The sequence below is a fragment of the Talpa occidentalis genome, unplaced genomic scaffold, assembly GCF_014898055.3.
Source record: "Talpa occidentalis isolate TD23 unplaced genomic scaffold, MPIMG_talOcc4v2.1 talOcc4.14, whole genome shotgun sequence".
NCBI lineage: Eukaryota > Metazoa > Chordata > Mammalia > Eulipotyphla > Talpidae > Talpa > Talpa occidentalis.
The window spans coordinates 15,840,373-15,857,050 of record NW_023601433.1 but is presented as its reverse complement, the minus strand read 5'-3'; the positions used below and the strand labels follow the sequence as shown (position 1 = coordinate 15,857,050).

The 16,678-nt window shown below is 41.7% G+C and overlaps 1 protein-coding gene across 2 annotated transcripts in view; it reads left to right on the top strand.

The window, feature by feature from the left end:
* Nucleotides 1-16,678, top strand: part of GABRB3 (gamma-aminobutyric acid type A receptor subunit beta3) — a 179,049-nt gene that overhangs the window by 120,887 nt on the left and 41,484 nt on the right. For both annotated transcript variants that reach the window (XM_037510122.2, XM_054694801.1), the window contains exon 4: nt 5,769-5,989. In XM_037510122.2, coding sequence (XP_037366019.2) covers nt 5,769-5,989 — 221 coding nt within the window. The remainder of the gene's footprint in view (nt 1-5,768; nt 5,990-16,678) is intronic.

Genomic DNA, 16,678 nt, shown 5'->3' with positions numbered 1-16,678 from the left:
ACTGTCCCGGGGGCCCTACTCCTGCTCATCCTCCCCAGGGCTCTGGTGCTCAGGGCACCCAGGCTCTCTCCACACTCCAGTCCTCTCTGAGCCCACCTGTCCCTAACCCTGCTCCTCTTATTGAAATTTTATTTATTTGTTTATTGAGATAACATTGTTTTACAACATCGTAGATGATTCAGAGGTACAGGATCACACCGCATTCCCCACCAAGGCACCCACAGTCCTCCACCAGAGACCACTGCTCCTCTTTGATGCTAGTGCTCCTCACTCCTCTGCTCCTTCCCACCCCACCGCACTCCCTGCGCCTCTTAGCGTGCTCCTCCTGAGCTTTTTTCTCTAAAGGCCATGTGAGAAAGGAACCCCCGATCCGGACTTCTTCCCCTGTTCACCAAGTGTGCCTGAAGATTCACCTGGCGAGTCATCCCATTGGAACAGAAAAGATGAAAACCAGGGACATGGGGAGTGGGGACACTGTCGCTCACTGTGACGAAGAATTCTCCAGCCCTGCCTGGTTCGAGTCCCCATGATGCTCCAAGCTCCCTAAAGCCCTTCTTTGAGAAGTGCCACTTCCGGGCCTCCGCTGCGTCCCCTTTTCCCCTCTCCAGGGCCTGCCTGAGCCACATGGTGTTTGGGGGTCACCACCTGGAGGAAGTCAAGGAAGCACCAGCTCATGGTCCTGCGGGGTCACCCCTCTCTGCCTCTCCCATTGTGTGCAGTTGGGGAGTAGGCATAAGAGTGGAGTTCACACCAAGTTGGTTCTGTGAACTCCACCTATTAGCTGTCTCACTTGATGTCTCTGCCCCCTACCTGCCCTGTAGCACAGCAGGGACCTGATGGGAATTCGTGCCACGTGGCTGTCCTCTGAGAGATCCCAGTTCTCTCAGCCTCAACCAACTTATCTCCCGTCTCTACTTTCAGCCGACAGGTGTCCTCCCCCACCCACCCCCTAGACATGGCTCGAGTCTCCCTCCAGTATGAGGGTAAAGAACAAAAGTTTAATTTCTGATCTCCATGTCATGGTCCCGGAGGAGTCCAGAGCCCCATTCCACACCCTCAGCCCAGCGCCACCTGGATCACTGTATATTCCTGGAGCTTTCCCAGTCTCAAGCGCACTTCCTTTTCTAAGAACAGGCTAGAAATTCAAACTCTGGCAAACTTCTCCCTACCCCCTCCCTTACAAATTACATCTCCTGGTGGCTGTGTTCTTCTGTGATCCAGGTCACGTTATCCACATCTGAAAACCAGCAACTTCTCTGGGATCCCCTGTGTCTCCATAGCAGCTGTGCTAAATGTTTGCAAAGATGAGGGATTTGGGGGTGCCATAGTTCTTCTCTCTCCCTCCCAAGAGCACCTTACATGACCTGAGTCTCCCCTTTCAAGCTGTCTGTGCAAACCATTCCCCCCACAAGCTCATTCCATTTTATCATGCAGAGCTAATTAACTCACCATCCCTTAGAGCTTCAAGGTTGAGAACCAGGCTCTAGAGGGAGGCTGCCCCGATTCCAATTTCCACTTCCTCCAATTACTCATGTTTAATGGGGGTTTGGGGAAGAAGAAGTTAAATTCATTGATTTGGGGATAATAATGGAACACTAATAATCCCGCTTTGCTCTAAATGAGATGATACTAGGGCCTCCTTAGGGCACAGGGGTTAAAGTCTCAGTGCTATCGGGCTATGGCCAGTCACTGCAACCTGAGTTAGAGCTTCAGACAGGGAGCTACCCACATGGCTCAGCAGACCTCTCCTGACTCACCTGCTGCTCCCCTTAGCAGTATATTTCAGTAGATCTGCCTGTTCTGCTCCCCACTCTGTTTCTGGTGAATCCTCTCACCACCACCCCCACGCCTCTGACCTAACCCCAGTTCTTGTATGCATAAATAACTAATAATAAATCTTTAAAAAAGTGAGATGATACTACAAAAACATGAGGCCCCTGCATCCAGAGAGGTCTGAATGTGTAGACTGCTCTGTAGCTATTGTGTGGGGGGTGAGCACACAAGACTTAGCAATGTTGCTCTGGTACAGTAACATATATTTTTTTAAAGATTTATTTATTCATGCTTACAATAACCAAGAGGTACAGTTCAGATGTGCAGGAAGGTGAAAGGATTCACCAGAGACAGAGCGGGGAACAGAGCAGACCAACTGACCAAAATCCACTGCTGAAGGGAGCAGCAGGTGAGACAGGAGAGGTCTGCTGTGCCATGTGGGTATCTCCGTGGCCAGCAGGGATCGAACACGCACTGCAGAGGCTGTGGACAGCTTCACAGAGCTGCACTCAACTGCCTGTGCCACCAGGGGAGGCCCTGGAACAAGTAACATCTTCTACCAGCTGCCCCCACATTTTCACAAGAGAGTGGTCCCCTTGATGCTGACTAGTGTTCCCACTGATGTGTTGCAGGCCTTGCTTTAGGGTCCACAGCCAAATCAGCAGGTTTGCCTTTAAATTCAACTTCCTCTCTCCCTCTGTTACCTGAACTCTCTCCACCCCAGTCAACTCCAATCACTTTAGTAAAAACACCCAGACCAAAATGGAGAGGGAGAGGTAGTGCAGATGGTGTGGAGAGCAGCACAACCAAAATAAGACCAGATTCCGAGTTTGTAGACTGTGAATGACAAGTGGGTTCTCAGGGCATATCGACATGCTCCCTCCATTGTCATGGCAACCCCGTGAGCTCCAGTTGGAAGGGAGATCCAGGAAGGGTGCTAGACTTCATGACTCAAACGTAGGGTGCAGGGTTAGAAACCAGAGAGGGAAACAGATGAAATTCTTTTATTTCAGTAAGGGTGGAATTGGAGATGTATTCAAAGTGAAAATTCTTTCACTGCTATTGCTGACTTTTTTGTATCTTCTCATGCCACCAGAACTCTGCATATTTCTGTTAGAATGCATCCTCTATGGTCACCCCTCTCATGCAGGGGTGATTGCACTTTGCAGGTCCATGTGTATTTTGAGGTTTTAGATTAAGCCTCATATCAGTGAGGTTTTTTTTGTTTGTTTGTTTTAAGATTTATTTTATTTATACAAGAACCGGGGTACAGGTCAGATGCGTGAGAGGCTGAGAGGATTCACCAGAGACAGAGTGGGGAGCAGAACAGGCAGACTGATGGAATACACTGCTGAGGGGAGCAGCGGGTGAGACAAGAGAGGTCTGCCGCGCCGTGTGGGACCCTCGCCGGCTGGCAGGGATAGAAACGGCACTGCAGAGGCCGCAAACAGCTCCACAGCACTGTGCTCCACCACCTGCGCCAACAGGGAGGCCCATATCAGTGAGTTTTTCAGGACTTTTTTAAGCCAACACTCCCTTTCCACCCATTCTCTGTTATCACCCACTGACAGTCACCACTAATGCCTCTGCTCTTCATCCCTCTTCTGTACTCACCTTTGCAAAATTGATCTTCCTTCCACACGACTTTGTGTTTAAAATCTAAGTTGTATTGTTATGTAAGATCTGGCTAGGCCAGCAGATCAGGAGATGACTGTTGTTGAACACATAATTTGTTACCCAGAGACCCCAAGAGATGGGGGCACACCATACCACAAGGAAGCTACCCCAGGTCAGTCACCAGAAGAGAGGGCATAACTACGAGGAAATTGACCTGGACTTGGAAAATCCAATAATCCAATAAGGACGGCTGTTGGGGATGTGGGCTCCAGCTTGGTTAGTTTGCATTTGAAATGCACAATCTCTTGGCAGAGTTGTTTACTACCTCTAGGAATTGGATCCTCCCAGGGGAAGGGAGGGCAGTCCCTTCCAGGGTCGGCAAGGGCCCAGATGTTACAGCAAGAGTAAAGAGAAAATGAGAGGTGGTTAATGCGAATTAGAGTGTCTCTTGCTATTTGGAAACTATCAATGGTTTCATTGACTGTGAAGCTGGCATTCAAGTTTGCTGACCTTCTGCTCATTCCCGAGAAGTCCAGCCTTGCCCACCACTCTGTACTTCTCCCTGCTCGGCAACCTAAGTTCCAGCCAAACCACCCTCCTTGAGGTTTCCATCAACATAGTAAAAGCCACATCCTTGTGTGATTTTTCATGCCTCCTACCTGATGTCTAGCTAACCAAGGCCTCTATATCTTCAGTGTCACTCGCTTTGTGAGAGTCTTTAACTGGTGGTGAGGAAGGGGCCACAGCTAATACTGGCACAGAGCTCTGCCCATGGAAGTGCCTGGAAAAAAAAAAATCCTTTTTTTCTCATCCACTCTCCTTCAGGCTGCAGATGCAACCTCTGTAGGCTCAGCCCACATGAATTTTCTTACTTCCTCCTCTCTGATTTGTAACCAGCTTTACAGTTTAAGACATATTGCTTATAGTTATTGACTGTGTATTGTTTTGTCACCTCCTTGCCTGTGAGCATCTGGAGAGCCACGTCCACTGTGCTTTTTGTCCTCTCAAGGGTCTCTGCGCCAATGCTTCCCAAGTCAGTGATAAACATTATTGAATTGGCAAACCCTGAGTTTTGCCCTGTGAGATGGCAAAACTAATATTAGACTGGCTGTCAGAAGACCTATAGTTGGCACGTGTTCTTCCACTGAAATGCTATCACTTTTTGCCAAATGAGGTTGTTTTCATTCGTGATCTACAAGTCAGTGAATCCAGAATCTCCCGTGCGTGGAAGCAGCAGTTTATCCTTCTTGTTGGAAAGTTTACCTGCTCACCTTTAGATTTTCAGTTGGACCCTTTGACAGAGGGTTTCAGGATGTCCCGTGAATATTACAGGCTTTTCAGACTTGATCATTTTTTTTTTAATGATTTATTTATGCATACAAGAACTGGGGTACAGGCCAGAGGTGTGGGGGCTGAGAGGATTTACCAGGGGCAGAGTGGGGAACAGAACAGGCAGATTAACTGAAATACACTGCTGAGGGGAGCAGCGGGCAAGAGAGGAGAAGTCTGCTGCGCCATGTGGGTAGCTCCCTGGCCAGGGATCGAACTCACGGCCAGGGATGCTGCAATGGCCGCAGATAGCTTCGCAGTTGCTCCTTGACCCCTTGTACCATCAGGGAGGCCTAGACTCGATCATTCTGGACTTGAACAGTGATTACCACATCTATATATAATATTTTTATATAGATTTATATGTGTGTGAGTGCACTAACAGCTAGGTTTATCTGCTTAGATACTCACTAATTCTTTGCCACGCCCATGGGGATGCACCCTGGCCATCTCCAGCTTTAGCTTCAGATTCCCATTTTGTCCAGATGACGAGGTCACCTTATGGCCCCGGCAAGTTGGAGGGAAAAATAAATGTAATGGATCAGGCATGGAGACTTCCCACAGGTCATCAAGTCTCCAGTGTTCAGTGGGTATTTATGGAGGGCAAGTATTTATGGCCCTCATGAAGGGCAGAGGAAAGGAAGTGGCTTCCATTGCAGAGAGGTAGTTCGTAGATGGAGTTTATCTGTCTCGGGTGGTTAACCACATGTCTCCTGGTGGGAGGGCGAGGGCTTCAGTTTCCTGCCAGCTACTTGATTTTATGATTTTTTGGGGGGGTATGTTTTTATCTTTATTTCTCTGTGCTTCTATCTTCAATGCCAATTTGTCCAGTCAGGTTCTTACTCAAGTAAAACAGATGAGTTATATACGTGACGTACACTTATAAAGCCTGGTATTTACATTTACGAGAACACAGTGATAGCTTCCTACCCTGTCTGGAAATAACATCCATTTCCCCTGGATTGCAGCCTGAATTTGACCTGTCATGCAGGAAATATGCCCGTGACCGAACACAAACTAATCTCTTTCTCTTCTTTCTCTCCCCCTAGGATTACACCTTAACCATGTATTTTCAACAATATTGGCGAGATAAAAGGCTTGCCTATTCTGGGATCCCTCTCAACCTCACGCTTGACAATCGAGTGGCTGACCAGCTATGGGTGCCTGACACGTATTTCTTAAATGACAAAAAGTCATTTGTGCATGGAGTGACGGTGAAAAACCGCATGATCCGCCTTCACCCAGACGGGACGGTGCTGTACGGGCTCAGGTCTGTCTGCCTCTTCGGGGCCCCTTTCACAGCTGCACGCTTCATGGGTGTTGCATTTCTCACTTGAGATGATTATAATAAGTGAGGCCATGTCCTCAGATTAATTAGGAGTCATCCATGAACCACTTTGAGCTTTGCAGAAAAAATCTAATAAAGATAAGATTTGGGGCATCATCGTTACTATAAATAGTCAGCAAGGAAATGCAAAAACAAGCTCCTTGGATTGATTGTATATAATTGGGCTGCCGTATCTAAGAACACGGATCCCCTCAGGACGGATTTCCCATATCATAGCCACGAGAATGGGTAATTAATATTGCCCTGACACAGCAGACGCTTTCAAGAAGGTTCTCCCAAAGCTGTTCACAGAGTTGAAAATAACGTCTGTTGTGCTGATATAAGGTCTGGTCTCCACGGAGCTTTATGAGGTAGTGCCACTGATATTTATGGGAATGACTAAATGCCAGGCTTCTGAGAAGAATCACCTCTCATCAGGTCTCACAATAAAATTTCTTGAATTTGGAAATGGGGCTGAGGATGTTCTGGGCTTTCCTGGTTACCCAGGAAACCATCAGATCTTCCCATGATGTTCCACTGTTGGTGGTGGTTAATTATTATGAATATCATCTTTGGCACACCCTGCTTTTGAAAAGCTTTGGTTTCTTGCACTGATTTTTGTTTTGTTTTGTTTTAGAGTAAATGTGTGTGTGTGTGTGTGTGTGTGTGTTTCTTGAACCCCTGCTTTAAAAGTAACCTGACCCTCCTAGGAGTCCCCCATGTGAGACATATAGAGATCTTAGAGGGAAGATTTATGTAAACGTCTTGTGTGTTCCTAGCCTTTTAGCTATGACTTCAGCAGGTCTCAGTGAAATCATAACAATATATACTGTAACTTTGAGTGCTTTGAGATGTAAAGGGGATTCTTTAGCATGGCTTTAGATAAAGAAAATGACTGAATGACTTCCTCTAAACAGCAATATGTGGAATGAGAACTTTAGAAAAATAAGACTTTATTAACTGTAATAGAAAAAAAAAGTGGCACATGTCAACCAAGCCATGGAGTTACTATAAAAGGTGTCTTGATTGATGTTTCTTTGGGACATTTTTCAGCATTTAATATTTTTGCCTGGAAATGAGAGATGTGGTTGCAAAGTTCTGGAGGCTCTGACAAGTACATCAGTCATGGAAAAGATTATCCAGAAATCTCGTGAGCGTAAACCCAGGAGACATGGCCTTCATCTACTCGTCCTCTTTCCCCTCAAAAAATAAAAAAAAGAATAGAAGAACCAGTGTGTGTGTGTGAGTGTGTGTGTGTGTGTGTGTGTGTGTGTAGTGGAGAGAGAGCAAAGAAGCAAATATCAATTAAAAAATCAGTTTGACTTTCTTGACTTTTTAAGCAAAACTTGCTATTTGGCTTCCTTCCATCTTTATTATTTTTCTTTTAGGCAATCTACTTAACTTTATTTTAGTTTTTAAATTTTGTTTTATATAGTTTTTATATCAGTTTTCATTTTTGCACAATGTATGCATTTTCTTCTTGGTTTCATACAATCCCCAGCCCCCTTGTTTTGATCCTACTCCCTTCTCCCCCCATACCCGCCTGTAGTGTGTCTCTGGCTTATAGTTGCTTGTTGATTTTGATATTTATTTTATTATAATTAGTCTTTATTTTTCCTTCCTCCATCCATTCATTCATTGACTCTTTTACCGGAGTTAGAGTATATTAGTGTGTCTCTGTTAAAAGCATAAAGCTCTGATAGGATAGTATAGCATTTTAGTCTAGGGGATACCATCACAAAATACCACAGACAGCATGGTTTATAAGCGATGGACAATCATTTTTTCTCACAGTTTGAGAGATTAGAAGTTCAAGATCAAGGTGCCAGCAGTGTCCAATGAGAACCCATATCCTGGCTCCTAAGTTACAGTCTCCTCACTGTGTCCTTACCTGGTAGAAGGGAGCAGAGAATTCTGGGGTCTTTTCCAAAAGAACACTAATCCCATCAATGAATATTCCATCCTCAAGACTTAGACCTCCACCTCCTGATAGCATACCCTTTAGGGGATAGGAGTTCGATAAATTAATTTTTTGGGGGACACTAACATTCAGTCTATAGCAGAGAGAATGATATAAGAGGAATGAAAGAACTTGAATCCATTTCCAAACTCCATTTGAAAATGTTAGATATATTACCATAAGCTAGGAAAATGTAAGAAAAATCAGAGAATAAAACTATAGTTTTATTTATATTCTGCTTACAAATTCTTATATGAAAGCTAAATAATAGTGTAATAATAAGTTTTGGGAAACTTACAATAATGAACTTCATAGAGTAACCTAAAAAAATCTCTCCGGTCAAATTTACATTGATTATGCAACTTAATGAGTAAATGGATTTCTGTATAAGTAGTTGATTTTATTCAAAAGTACTCACAATACAATCCTTATATCTATATTTAGAAACTTGTATTTTTGAAACACTTCTCCAGATCTATGTAGACCCAGACAAGCTGCCAGAAAGAAAATCTACAATAACAGACCACCTTATTCTTAGCAGCTACACTGCCTGAGCCATCTGATTGCTTTTGAAATTGGCTAATCTAGAAATTTCTGTCTTGAATTTTAAAAACCACTCCTAGCCATAATGATAAATTCAAATTTGAGGTAATTTGTATTTTTTGCACAAAAAGCAGGTTAGTATTTCAAAATCCCCATCATTTTATTAAATTCATGTGCATACCATGTAGACACACATCGATGCTATTCTGTGCAAAATGAAGTACCATTTACATATACTCGACATGATAAGCATATACACACACATGCACAAACATGCACACTATATATCTCATATTTTTTGAGAAAACCAGTTGGACAGCTTGCATGCTTGCATTGGTGGGCCTTCCTTTGGCTTCACTTCCCACCTGGCTTCCCTTCTTCCTTTTCTGTTTTTTTTTTTTTTCCCCCACTACTTTGCTTACTGGATCATATTGGTGGGGTGGCAAGCCAGGGATGGACCAACAAATAATTATACCCCTTGGTAACTTAAGTGTCATGGCATGGCACCGAGTGAGTCCTCTCTGGCCCAGCCGAGGACATTAGTTGGTTAATCTGCCCATGGCAGGTGTGTGGAGAACTGGGATTATTCCTGCTCTCCTGCTTGTAAGATGCTGCTAAAGAAGTCGAACCCAATAGAGATTAATCTCCTAGTCGCTAATTCCCCGAGATACTAGTTGGCCAGGCTGTGTCTCTGGACCACAAGATAGAATTTTCCTCACTCCTTCCTCCCAAGTAGACCAAACTGGTAGGTCATCACCATTTAGCTTTCCTAGGCTCCTTTTCCAATCGTGTACAGTCACTGCAGTATCCGATCAATGAGGGCTTTTGCTTTATCAAGGGTAGATGAAGATCTCTGGCTGTGGATGAGCTGTCCATGACGTAGGTGTATACATCATCCAGTCTTATTCTGGGAAATCATTAATCCATTACTCTGATGACTCCGCAAAAGTAGTAGATGGCTGCTCGCACAGAGGCTTAAGAGTGGTCATGTTCTGACAGTGAGAAAAGGTCGTTTTAGATCATGAACTTTTTTTCTATGACCCTTATAGCTCCTTGAGCTTGAAACTGGGGCTAAGGCTCACATGAGCTCACTGACTGGAGCTCAGCTGAATAAGACCGTGAATTGATCTTCTTGCACAGAACCCCATAACCATGTGACATAAAGGAATAATCTGGAGGGGCAGGTACAACATCCTAAAATACAACTTGACCCTGTATGATTTTACTCTTGTGTGCTGTACAGAGAAACCAAGCAAACAAATGAACTAAATAAATAAAACAAAATGAAACTTCAGACTCTAAGACCAACTAGTGGTTATTTGAAAGGAAGAGGGATGGGGGTGGGTAAACTAGGTAAAAGGTGTCACTTGTATGGTGAAGGAGAGATTTTGACTTTTAGTTGGTGACCTTAATGTAGTGTATATGCAGGTGTGTTTTTTCTTTTAATGATGCACACCTAAAACTTACATAAGGTTATAATGCAGTGTTATTTCAATGAAAAGAAAATGGGGTTCAGGAAACAAATGAAAATAACAAAGTTGGATCCTTTGAAAATTTTCTTTGGGCAGATAGACTAAACCTGTCCAGGATCTAGGGATTGAGTGAAAGGCTTGCAGGCCTTGGCCCTGTTCTCGAAACAGGTTTTGTTAGGTTTTTTTTTAAAGATTTATTTATTTATTTATACAAGAACCAGGGTACAGGCCAGATGTGCGGGAGGGTGAGAGGATTCACCAGAGACAGAGCGGGTAACAGAACAGACAGACTGAAGAAATACACTGCTGAGGGGAGCAGCAGGCGAGCCAGGAGAGGTCTGCGGTGCCATATGGGACCCCCGCGGCCAGGATCGAACCAGGGCTGCAGAGGCTGTGGACAGCTTTGCAGTGTGGCGCTCAACTGCCTGCGCCACCAGGGGAGGCCCCTCAACAGAGGTTTTGTTCTCTTTCTTTGGTGCTGGCTGAAGTATCTGGTGTCCCTGAGAAGGTGGAGTCAACATTCCTCTCCCTTCCAACTTTCTTTTTCAGTCAGCAGGTCACCTATGTCACTGAATGCCTCACCTTTGCATCAGGGAAGGTCAATTGTAATGTGATTATTCTTCAGGCCATGCATGTTTTTGTCTTTGAACTTTTTCTCTGATACTAAGCATTGGGAACAGGTTCACAAAATGGTATTTAGGTTGTTCCAAAAGTCACCTGGAAGTCAGAGGTTGAGTCATTTTTATCCTAAAAAATTGTGGCTGTGTTCTGCTGGAGAGGCTTGTTGTAAAAGTTATCAGAAAATAAAAAGTTTGCATCTGTTAAAATTTGCTACTATTGTTAAAGTTGCCATTCCCATCCTTAAAGAGATTGATCACATTATGAAAATGAAACTAGAACTAATTTCATAATGTCCTAATGAAGTCATCTAATTGGTTTTCTTGCCCTCTTATTCCTACAGTACTTTACACAGTGGTTCTGATCAAATACCATTTCCCTCGAGAAAAGATATGAACTCAAAGAAATGATAATACCCATGTGATTTGAGTTTGCACTTAACTGCCAACCCCTTGTTTTATCTCTATCTCCCAATTACTCTTATGCAAGTAAATAACATATTGATAAATTGTTTTCCAAGTGGGATTATGCCAGTTTATACTCTCACCAACAAGCAGGCTTGGGACACCTACTTTGGGATTTATCATTATTGAGGCTACTGTAAGGAATCTCTTTACTTCACCCCTCAAATATGGAGGAAGTCATTTGTCTCACTTTCAGTTCCACTGATAAAATTTCTCATTCCTTCCCAAGCATGTTTATTCTTCCCCTACTTATAAGCACCCTCTTCAGACTTCCATCCTCACTTTCATTTAATGACATTACATGTTTTTATTGAACACACAGAAACATATTTAAGTTTTTATGTAAAAAGAGAGTGGCTGGCATGCCTGTGTTTACTCTTTGCATCCTTTTTCAAGTGGAGAATGGGTTCCTGACCATGTCACGACCTGGCTTCCCTTGGCATCCTCTCCCTTCCCAAGGATTTGGCCTAAAACTCTAAGCCCTCTTTTTCTATCATGGTTCTCCCTCATCATGCTTTCAGTATACAGACCTTCCTTCTGCTCTTTAGAACTATCAAATTTGTCCCTGGCCTAGGGCCTTTGTGCATACATTTTGCTAGATGTAATATAGCCATGCATCACTTAACTTGGAGTCACATTCCTAGGAATGTGTCATTAGATGATTTTGAATAACAAAATCATAAAGATTTTGTATTCAAAATCATCTTCAAATCTAGATGGTACAGCCTATTGGGACTACCATTGTATATGTAATACATCGATCAAAATTTTAATGATACATGACTGTACTTGGTCTAGACATGTATGGTTTCTAGACATTTGTGGTTTTAGTGTCATAATGCAATTATGTAATTCGTGAGAAATCAACTGTCACCTCTGCAAGGTGAGCCCTTCTCTCATCATCTCTTACCTTTCTGTTACATCATTATATTTTATTTTTTAAAGATTTATTTGTTTATGCATACAAGAACTGGGGTGTCAGCCAGAGGTGAGAGCGTGAGAGGATTCACCAGAGAGAACGGGGAGTAGAACAGGCATATTAACTGAAATACACTGCTGAGGGGAGCAGCGGGAGAGACAGGAGAGTTCTGCTGCGCCATGTGGGTAGCTCCCTGGCCAGCCAGGGATTGAACTTGTGTTGCAGTGGATGGCGATAGCTTGATAGCACTGTCTTTAACCCCTGCACCATGAAGGAGGCCCCCATATTTTATTTTTACCATATCACTTATCCAGATCTGACATTGTCATTTTTATTGTATTTCTTGTTTATTGGTTGTATGTTCCCATTTATGATGGTGGGGAAACCACAATGAGAGTATAGACTTTCTGAGAAAAGAACTGTTCCTGTCTTGTTTATTATTCCATTCCCAAAATCTTGAGTAAGGTTGGTAGAAAAAAGGAAAAATATTGTATGAAGTTTAAATTTAAATTACAACTCTTCTTTCTGTAGTATAGTTTGATATTTCCATTTAGATTTCCAATCCATCAGAATTTATATTGATGTAGGGTGTGAAATATTTATCCAACATTTTCTTTTTAATGGTTAACTATTTTTTTCTCCCACATTTGTTTTATCAAATTCTTAAAAATTCAATTTGAGATGTTGGAATTATGTTCATTAAATATTACTTTGAAAAGAACATATGCCACACCATATATCATTTTCTTCATAGACAGCTCACGCATTTCTTGATAAAATTATTCCTAACTCTTAAAAGTGTGGTTCTATTAGAAATGAATCATTTTTATATTATTTTTCTTTCTTTTCTTTTTTTTTAAAGATTGATTTATTTATACAAGAACTGGGGTTCAAACCATCGGTGCGGGAGAGTGAGAGAATTCACCCCAGACAGAACAGGGAACAGAACAGGCAGACAGACTGAAGACACTGCTGAGGGGAGCAGCGAATAAGACAGGAGAGGTCTGTTCCACCATGTGGTTTCTCTCTGGCCAGCCGGGAATTGAACCCACACTGCAGAGGCTGCAGACAGCTTCACAGTGCGGTGCTCAACCTGCTGCGCCACCAGGGAGGCCCATTTTTACATTATTTTTCTAGCTGACTTCTAATTGAGCTAGCATGTGGAAAGCTATTGATCTATTTATATATCTTTATCTATATATCTCTCCAATATTATATCCCATCAGACAAACCTCTTATTAGTTCTAGCAGATTGGTTAATCATCTTGAGGGTTTTAATTTTACAATCATGTTATTTATAACGATTATTTTAGTCTTCATTTTCCTTAATTTTATTCTTATTTTTGTTTTATCACATTGGTGTGAACAAAATTCACAAATCTTTAGCTAGATTGACTATGAAATAGGAGTGAGGACTCAGAAAAAATCAGAAATGAGAAAGGAGACATTACTACCCAGATTAAAGAAATAAAAGTTTAGAAAAGAATATTTCAAAAAAAGAGTATGCCAGAGAATGGGACAAGCTAGATGAAATGGACAAATTCTTAGAAACTACAACCTACCAAATCACAGAGAAATAGAAAATGTGAACAGACTACACTAGTTTGCAGATTGAATCAGTACTTGTGAACCTCCCACGACAAAAAAAAACTCCCTGGACCACATGTCTTCACTGATAAATTCTAAAAAGCATGTGAAGAAGCATTAGCACCAGTTGATTCAAACAGAATGTCTTCCAAAAAAAAATAAATAAATAAACAGGAAAAAATGTTTCCTTAGTCTTTCTATGAGGTCAGTATTACTCTGATACCAAAACCAGACAAAAACTCTATAAGGAGACATAGATCCATATCCCTTACAAATATTAATCAGGAATTCCAAACAAAATACAAACTGAATTCAGTAGCATATACTATGACCAATTGGGATTGATTCTGGGAATGCAAAGATGGTTCAACATAAAAATCAATGCACTATATCACATTAATAAAGTAAAAGAAAGCCACATAAACATCACATTTGATACAGAAAAAGCTTCTGACAAAATTCAACATCTTTTTATTATAAAAAAATGTGAAGAGGAATTGAAAGACACTTCTTCATATAATAAGAATGAAATATGAAAAACTGATAATTAACACTATAGTCAATGGATTCAATGGAGACTTTTTATTCACAGATCAGTAACAAGTCAAGGATTTCCATTGTTACCACATCTTTTCTAATGGAAGGAAGTTGTCTGTGAACAGATGGAATGATCATATATAAAACAAAGCCTAAAGAGTCCATTCAAAGAAACTCCAACACTATTAGATCTAAAAATAAATTTAGCAAAATCGCAGAGTATAAAATCAATGCCTGTCTATGTTCTAACCCTGATGAATTCACTTGAGGACAGGCAAGGGGCCTATAAGTCAACAAATCAAGGACCACCCCAATAATATGTGGTTCTGATTATGAAATATTAAAATGGAGTAATGCAAGGAGAGACCACTAGGGGCCAGATACTTTAATTCTGTAAGGTCCACAGGAATATTAGTCAAGGACTTTTGAGCTCTATTCCCCCTGGCTTTTCCCATGAACTTAAAGTTTGTTCCTTCAATTTTCACATTTCTTTTTGTTAAGTGTATCTTTTAGGGGTGTGTCACTCATGAAAGCAGAATTGTCTCTGCTATATCCCACAGTGGGTTAAATATCACTAGGGTCATTAGCAGTAGGATGTTTATTTTCTCTTTTTGCACATTATATTTATAACTTATCATATATTATATATGTATGTACATGATAAGAAATTTCCTTTTTCTCTTGTGCCATCCTTGTGCTTTATAGCATCTTTAGGGTTTATAGCATGAGTAGGTTTTTGTGTCTCTCTTGTCACCTTGAAAGGGTTTTCTGTGTATTTCTTCCATAGGTGGAAGAGAATAGATGCCTTTACTTTATTCCTCAAGCAAATAGTAAAAGGATTCATTATCAGAACCACACTTGTATGAGAAGACAGAGAACAACTGTATTGGGTGGACTCTCACCACTTCTACTTTCATGGTCCCTTTTTCATAATTCCCATGAAACACGCTAGATAATGCCACATGAAGTGTGAGCCCTAAACTATTTGGACATGTTTGTGTGCATGTGCACTTGTGCACACACCCTTGTGTGTATGTGTTTTAGGGGGTGATTTGGGATATGGATATGGAAAACAAGCTGAAAATAGTAATTTCAATTCATGATTCTGTTCAAGTAAGTAGGTACAAAAATATATGTAGGAAAAATTAAAATTGAACATTTCTAGTGTAGATATTTTTCACTTCCAAAAATCCATCATTTTAGTATAAATTTATTCTGATTTTCCTTATAAGCATCTTGTATGGATGTTGGCTTACCAATCTGCCATAAGACATACCACAGTTTGAAAGTGTGGGGTTGGTTTTTAGTTGGCTAGAAATCAGACACTGTAGAAAAATACACCAAAGGTCTATGTGTTGATTTTGGATTATAGGATGTAATCCACTGCTTGGAGTGATAATTGGAAGTGTTATGACATTTGGAAAGGACACACTTTCACCATTACTGTTGGTCTTATAGCAAATGTCTGCCTGGCACACACATGCTATTTGAATAGATAAAATTTAGCATTGACCCACGATTGCCAAATGTGTTGACATTTCCCTTGCTGCTCTTCTCATCTATTGAAATGTAGCACTTTTTCTAACCAGATGCTAATAGAAGGACATACTTTGCTCCATTATTTCTACCTGCATGTAGATGAAATGGGTTGTGCAACAGAACTGGCTCATGCATGTTATTTCACTGGTGATTTAGTTAGGGAGTTAGACTCTGCGGACAGGAGCAGGGCTTGCTCATGTTACGTGAAGTAGTAGTTGGTTTGTTGTGAATAGTCACTTGGAAGGATGCCCAGAGAAAGATGAATGCTAGAAAGAGGAATTTTCTAGAAAGGGGGAACATGGGGTGTGGTGGGGAGGGGGAGGTTCCCTAGATGATTTTAAGGATCTCAGAAGACATTCTTCTTCATTCTCATGATGTACCATTGAGTGGGCCTAGATAGGGCTGCCATTTGCACAGCCTCCATGCAGCTGTGAGAATGCTTCTCCCTGAGATGTGTGTGTACATCCTTCAAGGCCATGGCTGTCTCCTCAGCCATCTACTCTCTGCAATTTCTCCCCTTTACTTTGATTCCTTATATCTGATTATCCAGTTTGAAAGTGGCATCATAAGCCTGTAATTCATCAACTTGACATGTTCAGTTCCATTCTTATCTTAATTAATTTCCATGAAGTGAATTCCTTCAGCTCCATTCTGCCATTAAACTCAGGCCACATCATAGATTTCCTGATCAGCTGATGATTGACTATCCTTGAATCAGGGGCCCACCCCAACCCAGTCAACTGTGGCTGTGGGAAAGGGATGGGATTCTAGAGAAAAATGATATAAATCATGTAGCCTAATTGCTGCATTTCAACAATGACTTTGGGCAGATTAATTTACTTAAAATGAAGCTGTAAACAGAGTATGATATGAACTTGACATTTCTGGAAGTACTGTTTCTCATGTATGTTTGTTTTAACCATTGCATGGTGGAGGCTTAACAGTCCTTGGCCCTGATATCAATTATTTCCATGGCTGCAGCTGACCCCCCTC